We start from the raw sequence: 18,539 nt of genomic DNA, 5'->3' as shown, positions 1-18,539 counted from the left end.
CCTGCTCCCTCCATCCCAAGAAAGAGTCTTATCGTAGTTCCCGCCAAAATGCTGTCTCCACTTAGGGTTGCCAGATTTAGCAAAAAGAAACATAGGGCACCTGGTTAAATTTGAATTTCAGATAAACAACGAATAATTTCTCAGTATCAGTATATCCCGTCTCTCTCATCCACCCTGCCACTCTTGAAACACTTTTTCTTTCTGTCCCACTATAAAACATGCGCTGTTTCCCTAAACTCCTGTGAAATACTGCCTGCCCTCTGCCCCCAAAACATGAAACAGCCGTTAAACAGGACAAACTCCTTCTGCTCTGTCCATCCTCTCAATCCCAGCCCACCCACCCTTTCCCCCAACCCCATAAAATTCCTTAAGACTCTCATCCTTCTGCCTCTTTCTTTGAAGAGTAGAGACTCCCAACCAGTCTCCACACAAAACATCACCTTTTCTCTGTTGGCTGGCTACCTAGTCCCCAGAAAGCGATGACACTCCTGTTCCCAGGTAAAGCAGTCTACCTCTGTCTTCCACCATAGTACTCTCTTATACCTACCACCATTTATTTAGTTCTTAACATGCACCAAACCCTGTGCTAAGCACTCTAATTCTTGCAACAGCCCTGTGAAGTAGGTTTTATTATTATCCTGACGTTACAACTTGCTCAAGATCATACAATGCTAAGGATAGTCAGATTTGCACACAGGTACACCGACTCCAAAGTCTTAGATAAAAACCCAGGTTAAACCAGAATTTCCTGGATATCTGGTATTTTAAAATCTTCTAATGAGCACCCAGGCTGAGATATGCTGCACACGACAGCACACTCCTGCTCCTGTCCCCCATGAAACTGCTGTCTTAGGAGAGCCCACAGAAAACTCTCCACTGGCTTTTTCCTCAATACAGAATGTTGTCTTCCTCCAGCTCCCTCTGGGGCACAGGCCCCTTGGCTGCGAACTACCACACTGTCAGAGCAGAGGGTCACAGTCAGGCTGTGTTGGCCACATGCCTGGCATCTGGAGATTGGCTGGGGCAAGGGCCACGCCTGTGGTCCCCTGCTCCAGGTTGGCACTCCATCCCCACCCCACCCCTTCTATAAATATCCCACTGTTCACTGGCTGCCGAACCGCTGCAGCAAGAGTTTCCATGAAGTCAGCTTCCCAGAGCGACCCCCAGGCACCCAGCACCCACTTACCTCCCCTGGAGTCCTATGGCCTGCTGGCCCCTGCAAGGGGCTGTCCCGTGTGCTGTGTCTCTGCCGGGCAGGGGGTGTAGGCACCTGGGCAGAAGCCTGGGGTGGAGCCTTTCCTAAGCTCTGGGCTCCGGGTTCTGGAGTCTGGCTCAGGGAAGAATCGGGCTTGCTGTTCGTGGTGGGCTCTTCTTTGGGCTTCGGAGGGGCAAATCTCTTCCTGTTGAAAGGCCTAGTTGGCTGGGGGGCTGAGGGCATGGGCTGGCCAGGGGCAACAGGCCCCTTCTCACCTTTCCCCTCGCTGGGCCCCTTCCCTGAGGGCCTCTCTCCAGGTTCTCTGCCACTTTGTGTGTGGCACCCCTCATCCCCCCAAGGCCCAACTGCCCGGGTGCTCTCCAGATACATGTCCTTCAGGGAGAAATACACTTCCTGGTCTGGGGCTGGGACAGGGGCTGGGGCACTCTGGGCCTGGTCTGGAGAGCCCACGGCTGAGGCTGGCTTCCTGGTGCTGTCTACTCCTGTGGACCCAGGCCCCTGCGCAGCCCTGCCTCTGGGCCAGGTCTGAATTTTCTCTGCATCCATGGGCCCCTGTGTCCCACAGGAGTCAGGCTTGTCTGAACTGGGGACACAGTTTTCAGAACAGTGGCCTCGAGCTGCCTTCTCTGACTCTGGCTTCCGCAGGCCTGGCTTAGGTTCGTCTTTCTTTTTCTTCTTGGCCCCAGACTCCTTTTGGGGGGCTCTCTGAGGCTCCAGCTCCATGGCCTCACGGATGTGTGTTAACAGGCCACGGTCTCTGTCCTCCCCACTCTCAGGGGCAGCATCCCCGTTGGCGGTCACCTCTCCAGGGGCAAAATTGTCGATCAGGCTCAAACCTGGGTGCTGACCAGGCTCAGTCTTCCCCTCCTGCCAAGCTGCTGAGGTCCTGTCCTCAGCCTCCCTGGTGGGGGCCGAGGGGACTGGCAGCTCAGCCCCACTCAGCCGCCTCTTTCTCTGGAAGCGGTCGGGGCTGAGCTTGCGCAAGGTGTCGGTCTCTCCCGCCACCTCCTTCCCGTGCTTCCAACTCTGCTCAATCTCACGCATTTTTGCCGCAGCCTTGCTCTTCAGCTTGGCGAACCAGCGCTGGTGGATCTTGTACTCAGTCATGGTGCCCACCTCCAGAACCCCTGAGCAGGACACGATGCCCTTGGTGTTCCGGGCAGAGGCCTGGTAGATGGCAGCATCTTCTTCTTGACACCTAGAGGCAGGAGTATTGGATGCCAACTCTTCCCCCTGGGAGGTGAGAGGCCCTCACTCCCCACAGCCAGAGCCTCTCAGAGTTGAGCATGCGGTCCCAGTCCCTACAAGTCCACCCCGAGGGCTACGCCTAGCTCAGACAGCACCACATCCATCACTCTTCATTACAGTTGAGGAAACTGAGGCTAGCAAGAATGTGGAAGCTGGTCAAGATCATGCTGTTCCAGGGGGATTAGACTTGGGGCACAGGAGAGTTCCCTTCAGAAGCAAGTGACCCACACGGCCCTTGTGAAGGATGACACAGGAGCTTTTTTTGGCAGCAGACCTCATGGAAAATGTTTCTGAGGGTCAGGACCTCCTCTGGTTGCACTCAGCTCTCTGGCTGTCAAAAACACTCCCACCCTGGCCTTAGGAGATCCCAGACACTGGCAGCAGACACGGTTCACCAGGTGGTTCAACTCAACAACAGAACCCCGGTCTCCATCCTGAGACCTACCTGGGCATCTTCATCCAGCTGACTCTATTGCTGAGGGTGGGCTTGGGCCAGAGAACCCTCAGAGGACAGACAGGGCAGAGAAGGCCCCTCTCCCTTACCTGTAGAGCTGCAGTGTGTGGCGATTGCCCTGGTGTGTGATCTCATATTTTGGCAAGCCACAGTAGCGGTCCAGCTCCGTGTCATCCTTGTACCAGGTCACCTCTGGCTCTGGGTATCCTAAGAAGGAAACAGGAGACTGGGTTGCAGGAAGATTAGTTCCAAAGAGTGAGAGGAGAGAACAGGATGCCATGGCTCCCCCACACCACCTGAAGAGACTGACTGTCCCACCTGCCCAGGCTTGCTGGGAAAGCAGGGCTATCATATGGCTCGGCTTATTTTTAGAAGCTAGGCCCTGTCAAAGGAAAACTGCTCCTCTTCAGCAGCTGGAAGGCAAATATGGAGGAGAAATTTCCCAGCTTCCTGGTAAGAAGAGAAGGAAGAAGTTTCTAGAAAGCCTTGGCTGGTAGTAATGAGCTTCCTTTCTCCAGTGGCCTATTCCCATCCTTGACTGTAATGACAGCTCTGTCCTCAGAGGTCACCCCCAGCACCTCAACACCAGCACCATTGCCAAGAGCCCTCCTTCCTTCATTCCAGGTTCCTGAGCTATTATTTGACGACATGGCTAAAACATCCATTCATCCACCATCACCTCCCTCCCTCCCTCACATTCATGCTATAAGGAGGACTGAAGTGTCTTCCTAATGCCCCCTCTCTGGGGACTCCCAGCTCTACCCACAAGGAGAAATTCCAACTATTGGAGTGGCATGCTCCCTGCCTCCCTGGCCACACAGCTGACTGGTCCAGTAACAGATACCCAGTAAGCTAATCTAATCCAAATCATTGATCTAGGATTGGGGAATTAGGACCAAGAGAGAGCCTACCCTTGCTGTCTAGAAATATAACTTCAAAGGGGTACAACCATGTTCTGCCACATGGACTGAGAAGCAGACAAAGCTGGTCTACAGCGAGATGGAAAAATGAAGTTGATGTTCAGGACAGAATAAGAGCTGGGAACTAGAGAGAATCCCAACATCCTTCCAAATGCTGGCTCTGTTCCTTGCCTGGGCCGGGCTGCACTCCTGTCAATGTCATAAAAAGCCTGTTTAGCCTCACCAATGAATTCAGCTAACTCCAGCTGATTTGTAACACTTGTTAGAAATCTAAGACTCCTAACATACATCCCCTCAAATATATATATTGTGTGCTGACTGCCAAGCGAGGGTACGAAGACAGAGAAGCTGGACAGACAGGGTGTCTGCTCCCAGGGAACCTACTGCACAGCAAAATAGATGAGACAGGTGCCCACATCCCTGCATTTGTCACACCTGCTCTCCCTTCCCTACTGGCTATGGATAAACTGCCCACACACCTAGCTAAAGCTGCTGACGTTGGACCGCACCTCCTCTTGTCTCATCTGGGACATCTCTCCAATAACTGGTCCTGTTCTCCCCTGCATCACCAAACTTGTCCTCTCTACTTTACACTGCCATCAGCACACAAGCCTGCTGCACTGTCCCCTTTCTTTAAAATGAACTTCATTGGACCCCCATCCTCTTCTAGCTCCTGCCCCCCGTTTCTCTGTTCCCTCCTTTACCGTAAAAAAATTAGAAAGCCTTGTCTGTACTTGCTGTCTTCATTTCTCCTCCAATCAGGCCATGGCGCTCCTTCTTTCAAAACACCCCAACAGCTCCCATTTCATTAAGGCCTCCTGATCTGGAGGCCCCATTAGCAACTGGCCTCACTCCTACAACTCTGCTTTGCCCACTGCACCCCAGCCACATGATCCTGTGGGCTCCCTTCTCACACACCATGTGAACATCACACTGCAATTCCTTGTTCGCCTTCGCGGCACCTCCTCAGAGAAGCCTGTCTCCCTGCCCTTCCTAACCCTCTCACCACGTTTCTCTTTATTCACAGAATGCATGGCTACCCGATATCTTATACTACAAGCTTCTTAGTTTGTGTCCATCCTCTCCAACTGCCTGTAGAAATATCAGTTGCAGGACTGACTTATCAGTGTTAGTCACTGTTGTGCCACCAGTTTCTAGAATAGTGCCTAGTGTGGAATCAACACTCATTAAACGTCTATAGATGAATGAATGAAGCAATGCAATGAGTGCTCCCTGAGAGAAGGGAGCAAGCACCCTGGCTGGGGAACCAGGAAAGGCTTCATGGCAGGGGTAGCTGTTGAACTGGCCTTGAAGGGTGGACCAGTGCCTGCACTCCCCCTTCATAGCACTATAACTGTTTCCTTGTCTGCTCCCCTCCCAGACTTATGTCCCAAGGGGGCAGGAGTCCTACCTTCCTTACTGCTATATCTCCACCACCTAGACAGGGCCTGGTACATAGTAGTTACTTAATAAAACCTGCTGGATGAGTGAGTATATGAGTAAGTGAGGGAATGAGTGAACAAACAAACCAGAGGTGACGGGAAGGGCATGCCCGACAAAGGAACACAACAGGAGAGTTGGGGGTGGAAGCACAGGGCACGCTGGGAAACTGTGTACAGAGCAGGGAGCAAGAGGCAAGGCTGCAGCCAGGTCGGCCAGGAACATACTCTGGGCAGCCCTGACTGTAAAGTGAACCCCATGTTTCCACTGTGAGCTAAAGCCCCTGGTTACATCACTGCGTGTATGGCCAGGACCAGCACGGGGGCCCTCACCATCCTGTAGGATGATCTCATCCCTACAAGGGCCCGGCTCAGAGCCTCGCTACCCCATGACCTGCCCAGTAGGGCTTCGGCATCAGGGCATCTGAGTCCAGCCAGGCTGCAGCGAGGGGGCAGGAATGGGGAAGGAGTTGACACTGACTGAACCCCATAGCCTCAAGACTGGGGCCAAAACCCTACATCGCCCATGGTGCCTCCTCGCAAAACAGGGCCCTGACAGCCTCGGGCCCCAGCAAAAGTGGGTTTTGGAAACAGCTTTATTTGGGGAGAAAACATTGCCTTGTTCCCTGGATAATATGAATTGCATTCTAAAACACACAAAAGCAGGAGAGGTCCTTCACTCCCTGATACACACACTTGCACGTCTGAACCACCCACGCCCAGCCCTGGCCAGGAGAGCCTCCAGCAGCACTGGAGCCTGTGGTCTTTCTTTTTTCTGTCACCCTGCTACCTCTGGCTCACAGCCAGCAGGCCTGAGCCTGGAACCCAACTTGGAACTTGCAGCCTCCTCCCAACAACCATGCCCAGTTTGGAGAAGCTCAGATTCAAGAGAAGAGTCATAATGAATGTAAATCTCGAGTTTTCAAAGAGCTTTCAAATACAGTGTTTCATTTGGCTCTCATGACAATCCTGTGAAAACAAATGCTAACATTTACTGATGGCTTACTATGTGCCAAACACTGAGCTGAACATTTTCCATGTATTATCTCATCTAATCCTCACAAAAATCCTGTGAAGAATGTTATTAATTCCCAATTTGAGGAAGAGGAAATCCAGGCCCATGAAATTAAGGCTCCTACCCAAATTCGTCCAGCTGGTAAATAGATATCTAAGGAAAGCTTGTAAATAGAAGATTATGGACTAAAACAAATAGAAGAAAAGCCAACTGGAAGAAACACAAGCTATAGAAACTATCATTGGTCATCTCAGAGAGTAAAGAGAAGATAATACATTCTCGAAAAGAACAGGATGCTGCCGAAAAGGATTCAAAAAGATCTTAGAGATTAAAAATTCATTAGGAGAGTTGAAAGATAACACTGAGGAAACGTCCCAGAAAGCAGAGCAGAAAGACAAACAGACGGAAGGGGAAGAAAGGATCGGAAAATAAGAGAATGAGTCCCTGGGAGCAGACGTCCACATGACAGACGCTCCAGAGAGAAAGAACAGAGGAGACGAAGGAAGATCAACATCAAAATAATCTCAAGTTTCCCAGAACTGAAGGCATTCAGTTTCCAGATTGAAAGTGCCCAAGCATGCCCCAGGATGAAGAGAGACCCGTATCAAGATACACCATTATGAAATAGCAGAACATTCTTACAAGCTTCCAGAGAAGGGGAAAAATTGTCTCATGCAAAGAATTAGGAACCAAACTCTCCTCCTGCTCCAAACAGCAACATGAGGAGCGAGAAGGCAATGGAACAATCTCTTCGAAATTCTGAAGGAAAATTATTTTTAACCTCAACTTCTATATCCAGCCAAACTATCAAGAGTAAAGCAGAGAAAGAGACATTTTCAGGCACAAGCTGTCTAACATCTACTTCCCACAGACTCTCCCTAGGACGCTACCAGAACAAAAATGTAATCAAGAAAGAAAAATGTGAAAGAAAAAAAGAAAGAAAAAGAAACGTGAAATACAAAACACAGGAAATCCATCACAGGAGAGAAACAAAGGGAACCTACAGGGTGACAGTGCCGTGAGGTCCCAGGATGTCAACATGGACTGGATGCAGAAAGCAGCAAAATCATACTGGAGCAGAAAGACTCAGAGGAGACATACGTTGAGAGCTGGTCACCACAATGCCTCCTGCTATTGTATCACCTTTAGGACCCGCTTAAGCGATGGAAGGATGTCATTCAACAAAGCTATACAGGAAACCGAGAAAAAGGAAGGCGTGAGATTTGGGGACACGGAATCGACCCAGGAGGAAGGCAAAGGGAAGACCCAGGAGAATAGCTGTGGGTCAGGCCTAAGAGTCCACCAGTTCAGACAGAAGAATAGAGATCAACAAGAGGGATGGCTCCAAAGAAGTAACTGACAGAGTACTGACAGCAAGGATCAGCAAAAAATTATACTAAAAGGCTATTAGGCCCTGGCCAGTGTGGCTCAGTTGGTTGAGTGTCGTCTCGTGCCCCAGAAGGTGGCAGATTCAATTCCCAGTCAGGGCACATACCTAGGTTGTGGGATCATCTCCGATTGGGATGCATTCAGAAGGCAACCAATCCCTGTAGTATCTTTCTCACATCAATGTCTCTCTCCCTCCCTCCCTCCTTCCCTCTCTAAACTCAACTTTTAAAAAAAGGCTATTAGAATGTGTAAGAAAAATCAGCAATACCAAAAACTAATTAAATGAAAAACTAGAGTACTAACTTTAGAAAAACAGAAGAAATACAATCATAATACACTACAATGTCAGTTACAAGTAATATTGCACAGGCATCAAAAGGTAAACAGTAAGTATTAACATAGGCAAAAATCATGATATAACTATATTGAGAAAATAAGTGAAGCAGAGGAAATTATGTTAAAGAGCTAATTCCCCACCTACTGTAACAGGAAGACTAGAGAGCATCTAAACCTGAAGATTCGGAAGCTAGCAGTGCTCACATATTACTCAGTACTATGGAGATGTAGATAAACCAGAAGCAGCAGCAGCTAAGGGCTGAAACAGTTGCTTCTAGGAAGATAAGTTGGTGGGAGGGGTAAACTGCTGTATTCTGATAAAATTACCTTTTAGTATAATTTGATGTCTTAAACGATGTGCATGTGTTAGTTTTATTTTGGTAAAATAAAATTTAATTTTCTTTAAAAAGAAGGATTAAGGATTTTCTATATAGGGGAAATAGCATATGCAAAAGCATGGCATGGTGAAAGAGCCGCATTTAACCGTCAGTGCCACAGGAAGGTAGACGCAGGCATAAGCAGACAGCATCAGACTGCAGGGCAAAAGCTGTATCTCCTCCTCACCAGCTCTGTGGGCTCTGGCAAGTCACCTGAACTATTCCAGTTCCCTTCTCTGTAAAATTTGACTAATAATAGCACTTACTTCACTGGGTTTTGTAAGAATTCAATGACAACGGAAACAGTGTTATGCAAAATGTGTTATGCTGTACAAAGGTAAGGGATATAGGCACATCTCTGTGCCCCCTGGAATAGATGGGGTTCTCAGACTGGAACTCAGAGGGTTCTGGGTAAGGATGAGGACTGCCCAGGGGGACCTAATCCCAGAGAAGCGGTTTAGCTGGCTAGAGCAGACAAGGCCCCCCCAGAATCAGGACAACTCACAGCTAGAAACCACCAACCGCCCCGATATAAAATATGGGCTTGTAGAGGAAAACTTGACCTAGAACCCTTGAACTACTGGCTGCACAGGTGGGAGTGGTAGGCACCCATTGCAGGACCTGAGGTGGGTCAGGTTGGTGCAGTGGGAGACTCCGCTGGGAGTTCTGAGGGAGAGGCAATGCCTGGGTCCAGCTTTCCAGTCTCTCACTCCTCTACCGCCCCTTCCAAGGAACATCACTTTGCTTCCTACTCTACCAACCTGTGGCTCCAAATTCTACCATGGAGCTCAGTGAAATACAAGTAATAATGGCCTTCATTTCTAACACTTATATGGTACTTACTGTATGACAGGTACTATTCCAAATGCTTTGCAGGTATTTAATGCATTCAGTTTCACAGCAACCCTATGACATTCATACTATGTTCATTCCCCACTTTACAGATGAGGTATTGAGAGGTTATGTAACCTACTCAGTACCACATAACTGAAAAGGGGACAAGCCAGCATTCCAAGCCAGGCAGTCTGTCTCCAGGGTCTGCAGTCAGAATCACTGTACATCAGTCTCTAGGCTGGAGACTCCCAAGCCTCAAACTACTCAACTCTCAAATAGGAATTTTGGGGGAGATGGCTTCAAAAATTCAACTGAATTTCTTTTCTTGGAACTAAGATTCATCCGTCGTGTAAGTATATGCCTGAAGGTGAGGAACCTTTATTGAAGACAGGCTCTGAAGAAGGGCAGGGTGTGTATATGGCTCCAGAATGGGAGGTGAAAGGGACCCCAGCTCACACAGGGTGATTAAACTAGAGAGAAAACTAAGAAAACAAATGTCAACTTGCACAGTTTTGTGCACACAGTCAATCTCCCTCCATGCCCATCCCACAGCCCCCTTGGACCTCGCTCTGTGGAACATGGAGATGGCCTCATTACCTGTGATGATACAGGTGAACTTGACGTCGCTGTCCTCGGACACAGCCTGGGACTTGAGTGTGGTCTCGAATACTGGCTGGGTCTCCTCTGTTAGCTGAGCAATGATGGAGCAGAAGGTGCTTCTAGGAAAGGCAAAGAACTATTCAGAGCAGCCTTCCCCAATATACCACAGCCTGCGCTGCCCAAGGCAGCTTAGATCTTACCATGTCCATCTGTCATCCCAGGGCATGGCCAGCACTTGACTAAGTCTTTCTTCAAGGAAGCCTAGGCATCTTGGCCAGGTGGGAGCAGCCATGGTACCAAGGGGCTGAATGGAATCTTGACCCAGATCCATTACAATAGCAAGGCTTCTGACCACAGGCCAGACTCCTGACCATGCCAGACACCAGCCTGGCATCCCATCCCATCCTTATTAGGGGCCTTGCTTCACCCTCCACCTTTCACCTCCAGGAAAGTTCGTGCATGGACAGACCCAGCCTCAGAGAGGGAGCCCCCAGCATAGCAGAGCCTCCACTCATGCCAAAGAGGGAAAAGCTGGCCAACCCTTAAGGACACGTAAGTCCTAAGAGCGCAAGAGCCTATCCTAAAGCTTGGGCTCAGGAAAAAATCCTGCATTTGCGAGCACAGACCCATAGCAGACAAAGAATAAGCCAGCCAATGGCGGGGTCTAGACCTAAGATCCTAGGGGTACTGGAAAAAAGTGAATTCTGACCCTAAACAGGGCTATGGACCTGCCGTGGGAAGCCAGCCATGGCTGCCTGCTCCATCCCTGGAGACCACATGCTCAGGTGAACACATGGCTGGCAGCTCCAGGACCAACCAGCAGGACTGCTAAACAACAAATGGGACTTTAGGCTCCCTGTGAAGGTCCATCTCCCAGAATTCAGAGGCATTTGTGGGCTCACTGAGTCCAGCACAGACTCACCAACACTGTTCAGCATTTATAGTTCTCCCCTTCCTGGGCACAGGAAGCAAACCACCGTGCCAAACCTTTTCATGGGCCAGCAGAGATTCAAGGCATCCCTAGGCGTGAAGCGTAACCACATAGCCAGGTTGTATGGTGCACAAGCTGTGCCCAGCCCTCCTCCCCCTCCAGATTCACATACCCTATTACGAGCAGCAGGGAGGACTGTGAGGGGTAAAGTGAAGAGAAGCAGTAAGAACTGTGATGAAAGACAAATCATTCAAAGCTGCCTTTCTCTGTGCCTCGTGGAGCAGGGGGTGGTCACCCACAGGCAGTGTGTGTCTGCCAGTGATCTCTCCACCAGGAGTGGGCAGGGTGAGAATCTGTGGGATCTACAACCCTATGCCTTCCACATTCAATTTGTCATCTCCATGGATATCGTTCTGGACTTGAGTTTGAAGAGAAAGGCTGCATCCCAAGAAGAGCATCTGGAATCAAGTAAGACTTCTAGACTGACGGGTACAGCCATGGCTCCTCTACAGGAATGCAGATGTCTGGGCCTTTGGGTATGACGGGTGTCCTCTCCCAGACTACCTAGAAAGGGGAACCTGACCTCTCCCCAAACTGAACACCTGAGGGGACAAACACTCCCTGCAACCCTCTTACCTACAACTCGTCTCCTTCAGTCAGTGTCTTTTCCTTTCCCTTTAACCTGCTGAGAAGCAGAGGGTCCTTCAGGACCCAGACTATCAACTCCCTGACACTCAGGAAATAAAACATCTGAAAACATTTCCTGCTGCTCTCATACTAACAGCAATTTCTGACTTTGGGGAATATTAAATCCCAGCCAAAGTTTCTAGAGGAAACTGCCATGCCAAAAGCAATCAGATTTCTACCATTTTGCAACTAATTCAAAACATTCCTAATTATGCCCTCCCTACTTGGTTTGAATCCTACTTTACTCATGAACGTGAGCCTGGACCTAATATTCAGCTTAGGCTCTTAAGGATAAAGCTGCTTGAGCAAGTCTAAGAAAATAATTTCAACTTCTGGGTAAATAAGAAAACATGAAAATCAAGCTTCAAGAAAATTTGCAGAGACAAGTGCTCATGCTCAATATTCAACAACAGGTAGTTATTTTATTTCACTACTTTTTTTTGGACAGGAAAGAACACTTATCTTCTCAAACTTTCCACACTAGGTCTTAAGCTATATTCTAAAAAAAAATGTTTAAATGGGAAAATCATAGTAACTGCTGAAAGGCATGTGTGGATGAGGCCCTCTGGGGAATGGGTCTGGGGTGCACGTCAGGGGCAGTAACTGCAGACACGGTCATGTTCCGCTGCATGTCACGTGCTTCTGGTCCCCATCCTCCTAACCACTCCGACGTGGGGTGGAGTCAGCGTGCTGCTTGCCTCCAGTCCCCTGGAAAGCCAGGAAGTCCACACATCTGGAAGTGGTCTGTTCCCACCCTGACACCTCCAAATCCTTCCAACTCTGTGACCTCATAAGCCTATCACAGCCTAATCATGTGTTCTCTGGAGAACACCAGAATCAGCAGTTTACATAATGTTCAAAGGACCCTAAGCTTGCCCTTCGGTTTGGTTATTTTACCTCGCTTGAAACAAACTTCCAAGATCGTCTCTCTCTCAGCAGTGACCATGCTCCTCTTTGAACTAGTTGTAATACCCTTTCTTCCATCTAGAACAGGGTTCCTCACTGTCCTCTCCACCAAAGGAAACTGATGTGGTAGGTGTTAATCACGTCTGTAGACATTATTAGCTACTGAGACCAGTTAGCTACTTAAAAATACTTCTCCGTGTAAAGAAATTATAGCCAACTCTCCCCAAATCTATCAGTCTGAGATGAGGTCCAGGTGGTGGGAATAGCCAGGAAATGCTCCCAATTTTTATTATAATAGTTGGTTCAGTCAGGAGTAAAGAGCTATCCCCAGCTCAGGGGGCAAGAGGACAGTCATTCAATGGGCAAACCCCACCTGTGGCCTGCTCAGGTCCTGCCTTGGCTCTGCGGCAGAATCAGAGAACAAGCTAATGCGGGAAGACACCAACACAGTGTTCCCTGACCTGACAGAGTTCACAGTCTGCAGGGGAGGAGAGGAGCCAAAGAAAAGGGAAATTCAGAGTGTGAGGTGGTAGAACTTAAGGGACTGAAGGGAAAAAAATGAAGGCAGTAGCCACAGTTAGGAGATAGACAATGAGGTGTCAAACCTAGATATGTGGTTACAGAAACCATGAAAACCTAGGATGAGGCAGTGGGTCACATGACCGGTGGCTCCCTGTTCCAGTCCCATGATGCCTCTCCCAGGTGCACAGAGATACAGTGCCGGCATCTCAGAACCCTTGCCTGTTTCTGGGTCCCTGCACCCCTTTCAAATGGTCCATGCAAGCATGTGTGGCCCCTGTGAGACCCATGCTCACGTGAGTACCTCTCACACTCTCCGCCACCCACCCTCCAGTCCTCCCCTCACCCCATGCAGCCTGGTTAGTGCACAAGCAGTCACCCAAAGGCCCCTCAGTGTCCATACCCAAGAGAAAAAGCAGTCAGAAATGTAATGCAATGTGCATTTACCTTCCAGAGCTGGGGAGAGACAACCGGCTGCTTGATAAGCTAAGCAAAAACAGCAAATGGAATCATTAGGCCAAAAAAGCAAGGAGAGGAGGCGGCGAAATCAACAACAGTCTGCAAAGTATTAACCGGCCATCACCTAGAGCCCAGAGGTCTTTCTATTAAAAGGGACCAGCTGTCTTAGTTGGCCTGTTCCAGTTAGCAAGTGGCCTCACCATGAAACACCAGTCTATCTGAAACCAAGAGCTCGTTAAATGCAGCAGAGTCCGGGGAAACGGTTAGGCAGAAAGGGAGCCCATTAGGGCTGCAGTCTGAGAAAGGTGTGTCCCTGGCACGTCAGTGACTACCCCAAGGGAGGCCTAGAGCTGACGCACTGCACGGCTCTCCAGCCCACAGCGCACCAGCCTGGGGGCAGCTCCTGCTTCAACAGCAGCCTTTTGAGGGAAAAGAGCCCCCATCCCTGGAAACCCCCTACCAGGCTGGGAGGACACAGGTAGCTTGAAGAACACCCATTAATGTGTTAAAGTTTGGTTAAAGGGGCCACACAAGGCAAACCAGCTGGGACAGTGGAGAGGAGGAAGAAACAAAGCAGTTAATTCAGCAGGAGCCAGGCGGTGCCCAGCTCCGTCAGACGAGCACAGGGCCGTTATGCCTAGAGTCCTGACCGTCCCTTCTGCCCGAGGCAGCTGAGGGTGGACGCTAGCTAGGGGCTGTGTAGGCCACTGGGGGGTGCGGAGGACCCCCTAGGGCTGCCCCTTAGTGGAGATCCAGCCCACTTGGTATGAGCCAACTTTTACCTCTCTTTCCACCTTCCTAACACAAATATCTCCAGTGAAGTCTGCGGCCACCACCTCCCATGGCTCTTTGGGAGACCTCAGGGGCCACCCCATCCACACTCACTCCTTGCAGCTGTCCTACCATGGGAACAGCTCTCCCTTCATTGCCAGCAGCCCAGCCTGCTCGATGGTTCTGCATCTCTACCGACAAGAAAGCTCCACTGACAGCCTCTCTCTTTATAACCAAAAAATCAAACTCATCCTCTACCCAAAATCATGGCTTCCGCTCCCGTGGGTCTGCGGATACCACCAGCACTCGCCCAAACTCCGAAGCTCTAAACCTGCCATTCTGGCTCCTCTCTGTCCCCTCCAACCCCCAGGTTCAGTCCATCAACACTCCTTGGCCCTTCTTTCTCCCTCTCTCTCCTCCTGCTGTTGTGTTCTGATCTAGACCCTCATGACTCCTTATCTGATGACCACCTCAACCCCCTCCTCTGAAAAAAAAATGCTGCAGTCCCACATATTATACCGAGTCTCTACTTGACTGGGCCGTTAAGGCCCTCCCTGACCTACTCACACCCCCACAACATGGTTCTGCTTCCCGACACTCAGGTTCTACTGTAACCAGCCTGTTCCTTACTGGCACAACACATCTGTTCCTGGACTCGAGGCCCTTATGTTTGTCCCCCCTGCCTGGAAAGCCCTCCGTCTTTCCTTCTGCTCAACTAAGTCCTGCCCACCCAGTCTTCAAACCTAGCTCTTTCTGTGGCTTCTACAGCCCCTAGCACGGCGCTAGGCATACGGTGGGCATTCAACAACTGTTTCATGGAAGGAATGAAGAAACAGAAAGAGGAGAGAAAGAGGGAGGGAAGGACGGGAAGTGCATTGTTCAAACAGGAAGGGTCCTGCCTCCCAGAAGGACCTGCTGCTCCAGGAAAGATGGGAAGAAAGCAAGAGTGCAGCTGCCTTTGCTCAGAGCTTTAAGAATCCTCTCGAGGCAGCGTGGGAGGAACCTCCCATGGTTCCAAGGCACTGGCCAACTCCATCCTTTCCTGACCATGAACTTCCTTTGCCTTTCTCCTCAGAATCGAGAGATTTCTCCTCTGTTGGGTCTGGATTTCTTCCCTGGGAAGCAGAGGGAGAGAATCAGCTACTTCGGAGAGAAAAACGAAGGTTCCACAGCTTCCACCTGCAAGTGGGCAAGGTGCTGAGCTGGGAGCGGCCCCTCCCGGGCTCTCTCTCCGGGGCTGGTGGGATGCTCTGCTCCCTGGTCCCATTGTCCATTCTCTGGGCCCCACCCTTCGATGTCGGCCAGGTCTGGAGGAATCCTGGGCGATGGAGGCACTGTGTCTTCAGAAGATGGAAGATATGACTATGCTCTGCTGACTGGGCCAGAACTGGGCCCGGTCACAGGCAGGGAACTCCCCATTTACTGACTCTGAAGGGCTCAGGATCAGAGGTGTCAAGTGTTGGGGCAGAAAGGCCTAAAAGAGTTCTCAGTGCCACCCCAATTTTACAGAATGGAAATAGAAGGCTCGGGAAGGAAACGCCTCTCCACAAAGGACAGAAGCGGGCCTGGGGAGAGCCAGGACTAGCCACGGAAGCTGGAGGCCTCCCAATCTTCCTGGCTTTCATATATTCTGGGCCGTAAAAGGCCCTTGGAAAATGCTGACCCGATGCCTCAGTTTCCCTCAAAGCCCTAGACAGCTTCCTGGCCTAAGCAAAACAGGTGTTACAAAGTCTTCTGTAGCAAACATCATAGAGGTTCTGCTGCTCCTCTGCGCTCCCTTGATCGGACCAGGGCCTCCAAGAAAGGAGGAGGCAGGAACTTCTGAGTGTCCCTCAGAAACTGTAATTGCACCCACCCCACCGTGGTTTCTTAGCTGACTCTAGCCTACCCACGCCCCACCTGCCCACAGGGGTGCAGTCCCAGAGGCTGGGCTCCCTAGGGGGCTGGGCCTACAGTTTGGCGGGACAATTTATATGTTGGATCTCTGACCCCAGGGCTGACTATGGCCGAGAGACCCCTCCAGGGCCCACTATGGACAAGAGACCCCTCCAGGGCCATGGGTGAGGGGCGCGGTGTGTGCTGGGAGACAGGCTCTAGACCTGGGCCCACACTCCCCTCAGCCGGGCAGCTGGGTAGTGAGCGCGGCGTCCACTCTCCAGCCTTTCTCCTAACAGCCTGTATCCCTGGCCCTCCCCATTCTGCCTGGTTTCCAAACCGCCCTCCCTTCTCTCCCTCCCTCTGACGCTGTCTCCGAGAAAGGCCCTGCTTCTCTCTCCACTCGTCCCGGGCACCCATAGAGGCCAGACATGGGAGGCAACGCTCGGGGAAGGCACAGTGACAAGTGTCAGACAAGTGCGAGGCTCCCGCGAGGCAGCCCCGGGCGGCATGTCCCCCGGTTTTGTGTGTGTGTGTTTCCCCGTGGAGCCGGGCGTGGGGAGCAGGGGGAATTCTTCCCCGGCAGCGGGGGGCGGGATGTCCCCTGTTTTGTGTGTGTGTGTTTCCTGGTGGAGCTGGGAGTGGGGAGCAGGGGACATTCTTCCCCGGCAGCTGGGGGCGGGATGTCCCCTGTTTTGTGTGTGTGTGTGTTTCCCGGTGGAGCCAGGAGTGGGGAGCAGGGGACATTGTTTCCCGGCAGCCGGGGGCGGGATGTCCCCCGGTTTTGTTTCCCCGGTGGAGCCGGGCGTGGGGAGCAGGGGACATTCGTCCCGGGCCCGCGGGGGGCCTCCTCCCGTCTGACCCGGTCACCGGCACAGGCCCTCGGCCCTGCCCCAGGCATGTGACACCATTTGACGAGTTTTGTGCAGAAACAGGTTCCGGTTACACTTGAACTTTTCCGACTCCAAGGTCAAGAGAACTGGGCCAGTCCCGGGGAAGGGCCGGGGCTCTTCCCGCGTGTCCTTGGTGCCCGTCCCGGAGGCGCGGGCGCTGCGGACGGGGTGGGGGCGCCAGACAGCTTGGGGGGGGCGCCAGACAGCTTGGGGGGGGGCGCTGCCCTGCCCCGCACCCCGGCCGCGCCTCACGACGCCCTTTGGGAAAAGCGCGAGGGGGAGGGCAACCGAGCGCCCAAGGGGTCAGCAGGGGTCATCTCCATGGCAATGCGCGCGGCCCTGCGCGCTTGGGGCGCCCATCCGCTCCTCCGCCGCCTGGGCGTCTACACTTGGGGTGACCTGGGCCCCCAAACACAGCACCCCCACCCCTGTGACTCCCGGACACGACGAAAGGGAACATCGCTCGGCCCCTCCCTCGGCACCGCGTCGCGTCCCCCCGACTGGCTCCCTCAGAGCCGCCCCGGGAATCTTCTGACGGCGCCAACCCGCACCCCAGCCTCACCCCGTCGCCCCGTCGCCGCACCAGCGCCCCCAAAGGCCCCGGGGAGACCGGAGCGCCGGGCGCGGAGGGAGAACCCCGCTGTGGTAGATCTCCCTCCTCCGGGCCCCCGCCCCATCCGGGGCCCCGCAGCTCCCCAGGCCCCGCCGCCCGCGCGCCCCGTCCGTCCGCCCGGAGGAATTCCAGGCGCTCGCTCGCTCGCTGCCTTATCGCTCCCTGTGGAATCCGCGGCCCGCCCGCGGGGGCGGCGGGGGCCGGGGCCGGGCGCGGCGCTGAGGGCCTGAGAAGCCGCCCGCGGGGCCCCTTTCTCCTCAGCGGCCGCGAGCAGCGCGAGGCCTGAGGCCCGCGGGCGCGGAGGGGCCGTGAGGGGCCCGCGGGCGCGGAGGGGCCGCGAGGGGCGCGGCCTCCGGGGGTCGGGTCCCCCCACCCCCACCCCCGGGCCTCGGTCCTCCCGCCGCCCGCCCGCCCGCCCCCGGGGCGCCGCTCACCTGGTCTCGGGTCGCACGCCCAGCAGGTAGCTGCGGCTGGTGGGGCTGGGCGTCCACACGGGGCCGTCGTCCTCGCGATCGCCCCGCGCCCAGGCCCGGCCCCCCGCGCCCCAGGCCCGGCTGGGGGCCCTCCGCGAGCCCATGCCGCCCGCCTGCCGCCCGCCCGCCGGCCGCTGACTGACGCGCGCCCCTATTTATAGCCCGCGGCCGTCACCTGCCGCTGTCCCTCCCCCGCCGCGCCCCTCCCCCCGCCGCGCGGCCTCCCAGGCTCCGGGGGCGCCCGGCCCGGCCCGAGGGGCCCCTGCGGCGTCGGCGGCGGCGGCGGCGGCGGCTCCCTAAGCGACGCCCGACGTGCGACGTGCGACGTGTGTGCAGCGTCCAGGCGCGGGGCCGCCCGGCGTCGGGGCCAGGGGCGCGGGAGCCGACCCCCGGCTGCTGCCCGCCCCGCGGACCCGCAGGCTCGGGCTCCTGGCGGGGCGGGAGGGGCGAGGAGCTGCGTGCAGGGCGCGGAGGGTGCGAGGAGCTGCGTGGAGGGCGCGCGGGGTGCGAGGAGCTGCGTGCAGGGCGCGGAGGGTGCGAGGAGCTGCGTGCAGGGCGCGCGGGGTGCGAGGAGCTGCGTGCAG

General features: G+C 53.5%; 1 protein-coding gene across 2 annotated transcripts in view; it reads right to left on the bottom strand.

Moving 5' to 3' along the window:
• The window catches only part of ALPK3 (alpha kinase 3), a 33,385-nt gene extending 15,307 nt beyond the window's left edge, over positions 1-18,078 (bottom strand). Inside the window, exons 1-5 of one of the 2 annotated variants that reach the window (XM_081124468.1) lie at positions 17,917-18,078; positions 13,319-13,357; positions 9,826-9,947; positions 3,008-3,125; positions 1,187-2,414 (exon numbers count right to left, since the gene is read on the bottom strand). In XM_081124468.1, the coding sequence (XP_080980594.1) occupies positions 1,187-2,414; positions 3,008-3,125; positions 9,826-9,947; positions 13,319-13,357; positions 17,917-18,059 (1,650 nt within the window). In that variant the 5' untranslated portion in view covers positions 18,060-18,078. The remainder of the gene's footprint in view (positions 1-1,186; positions 2,415-3,007; positions 3,126-9,825; positions 9,948-13,318; positions 13,358-17,916) is intronic. The other variant, XM_081124469.1, reaches the window with a different exon arrangement.
• Positions 18,079-18,539: the final 461 nt, after the last annotated feature.

Source organism: Miniopterus schreibersii (assembly GCF_964146895.1).
Source record: "Miniopterus schreibersii genome assembly, chromosome: 22".
In the NCBI taxonomy this organism is placed as follows: domain Eukaryota; kingdom Metazoa; phylum Chordata; class Mammalia; order Chiroptera; family Miniopteridae; genus Miniopterus; species Miniopterus schreibersii.
Note: the sequence above shows the minus strand (reverse complement) of the source record. Positions and strands in the feature narration are given on the sequence as shown.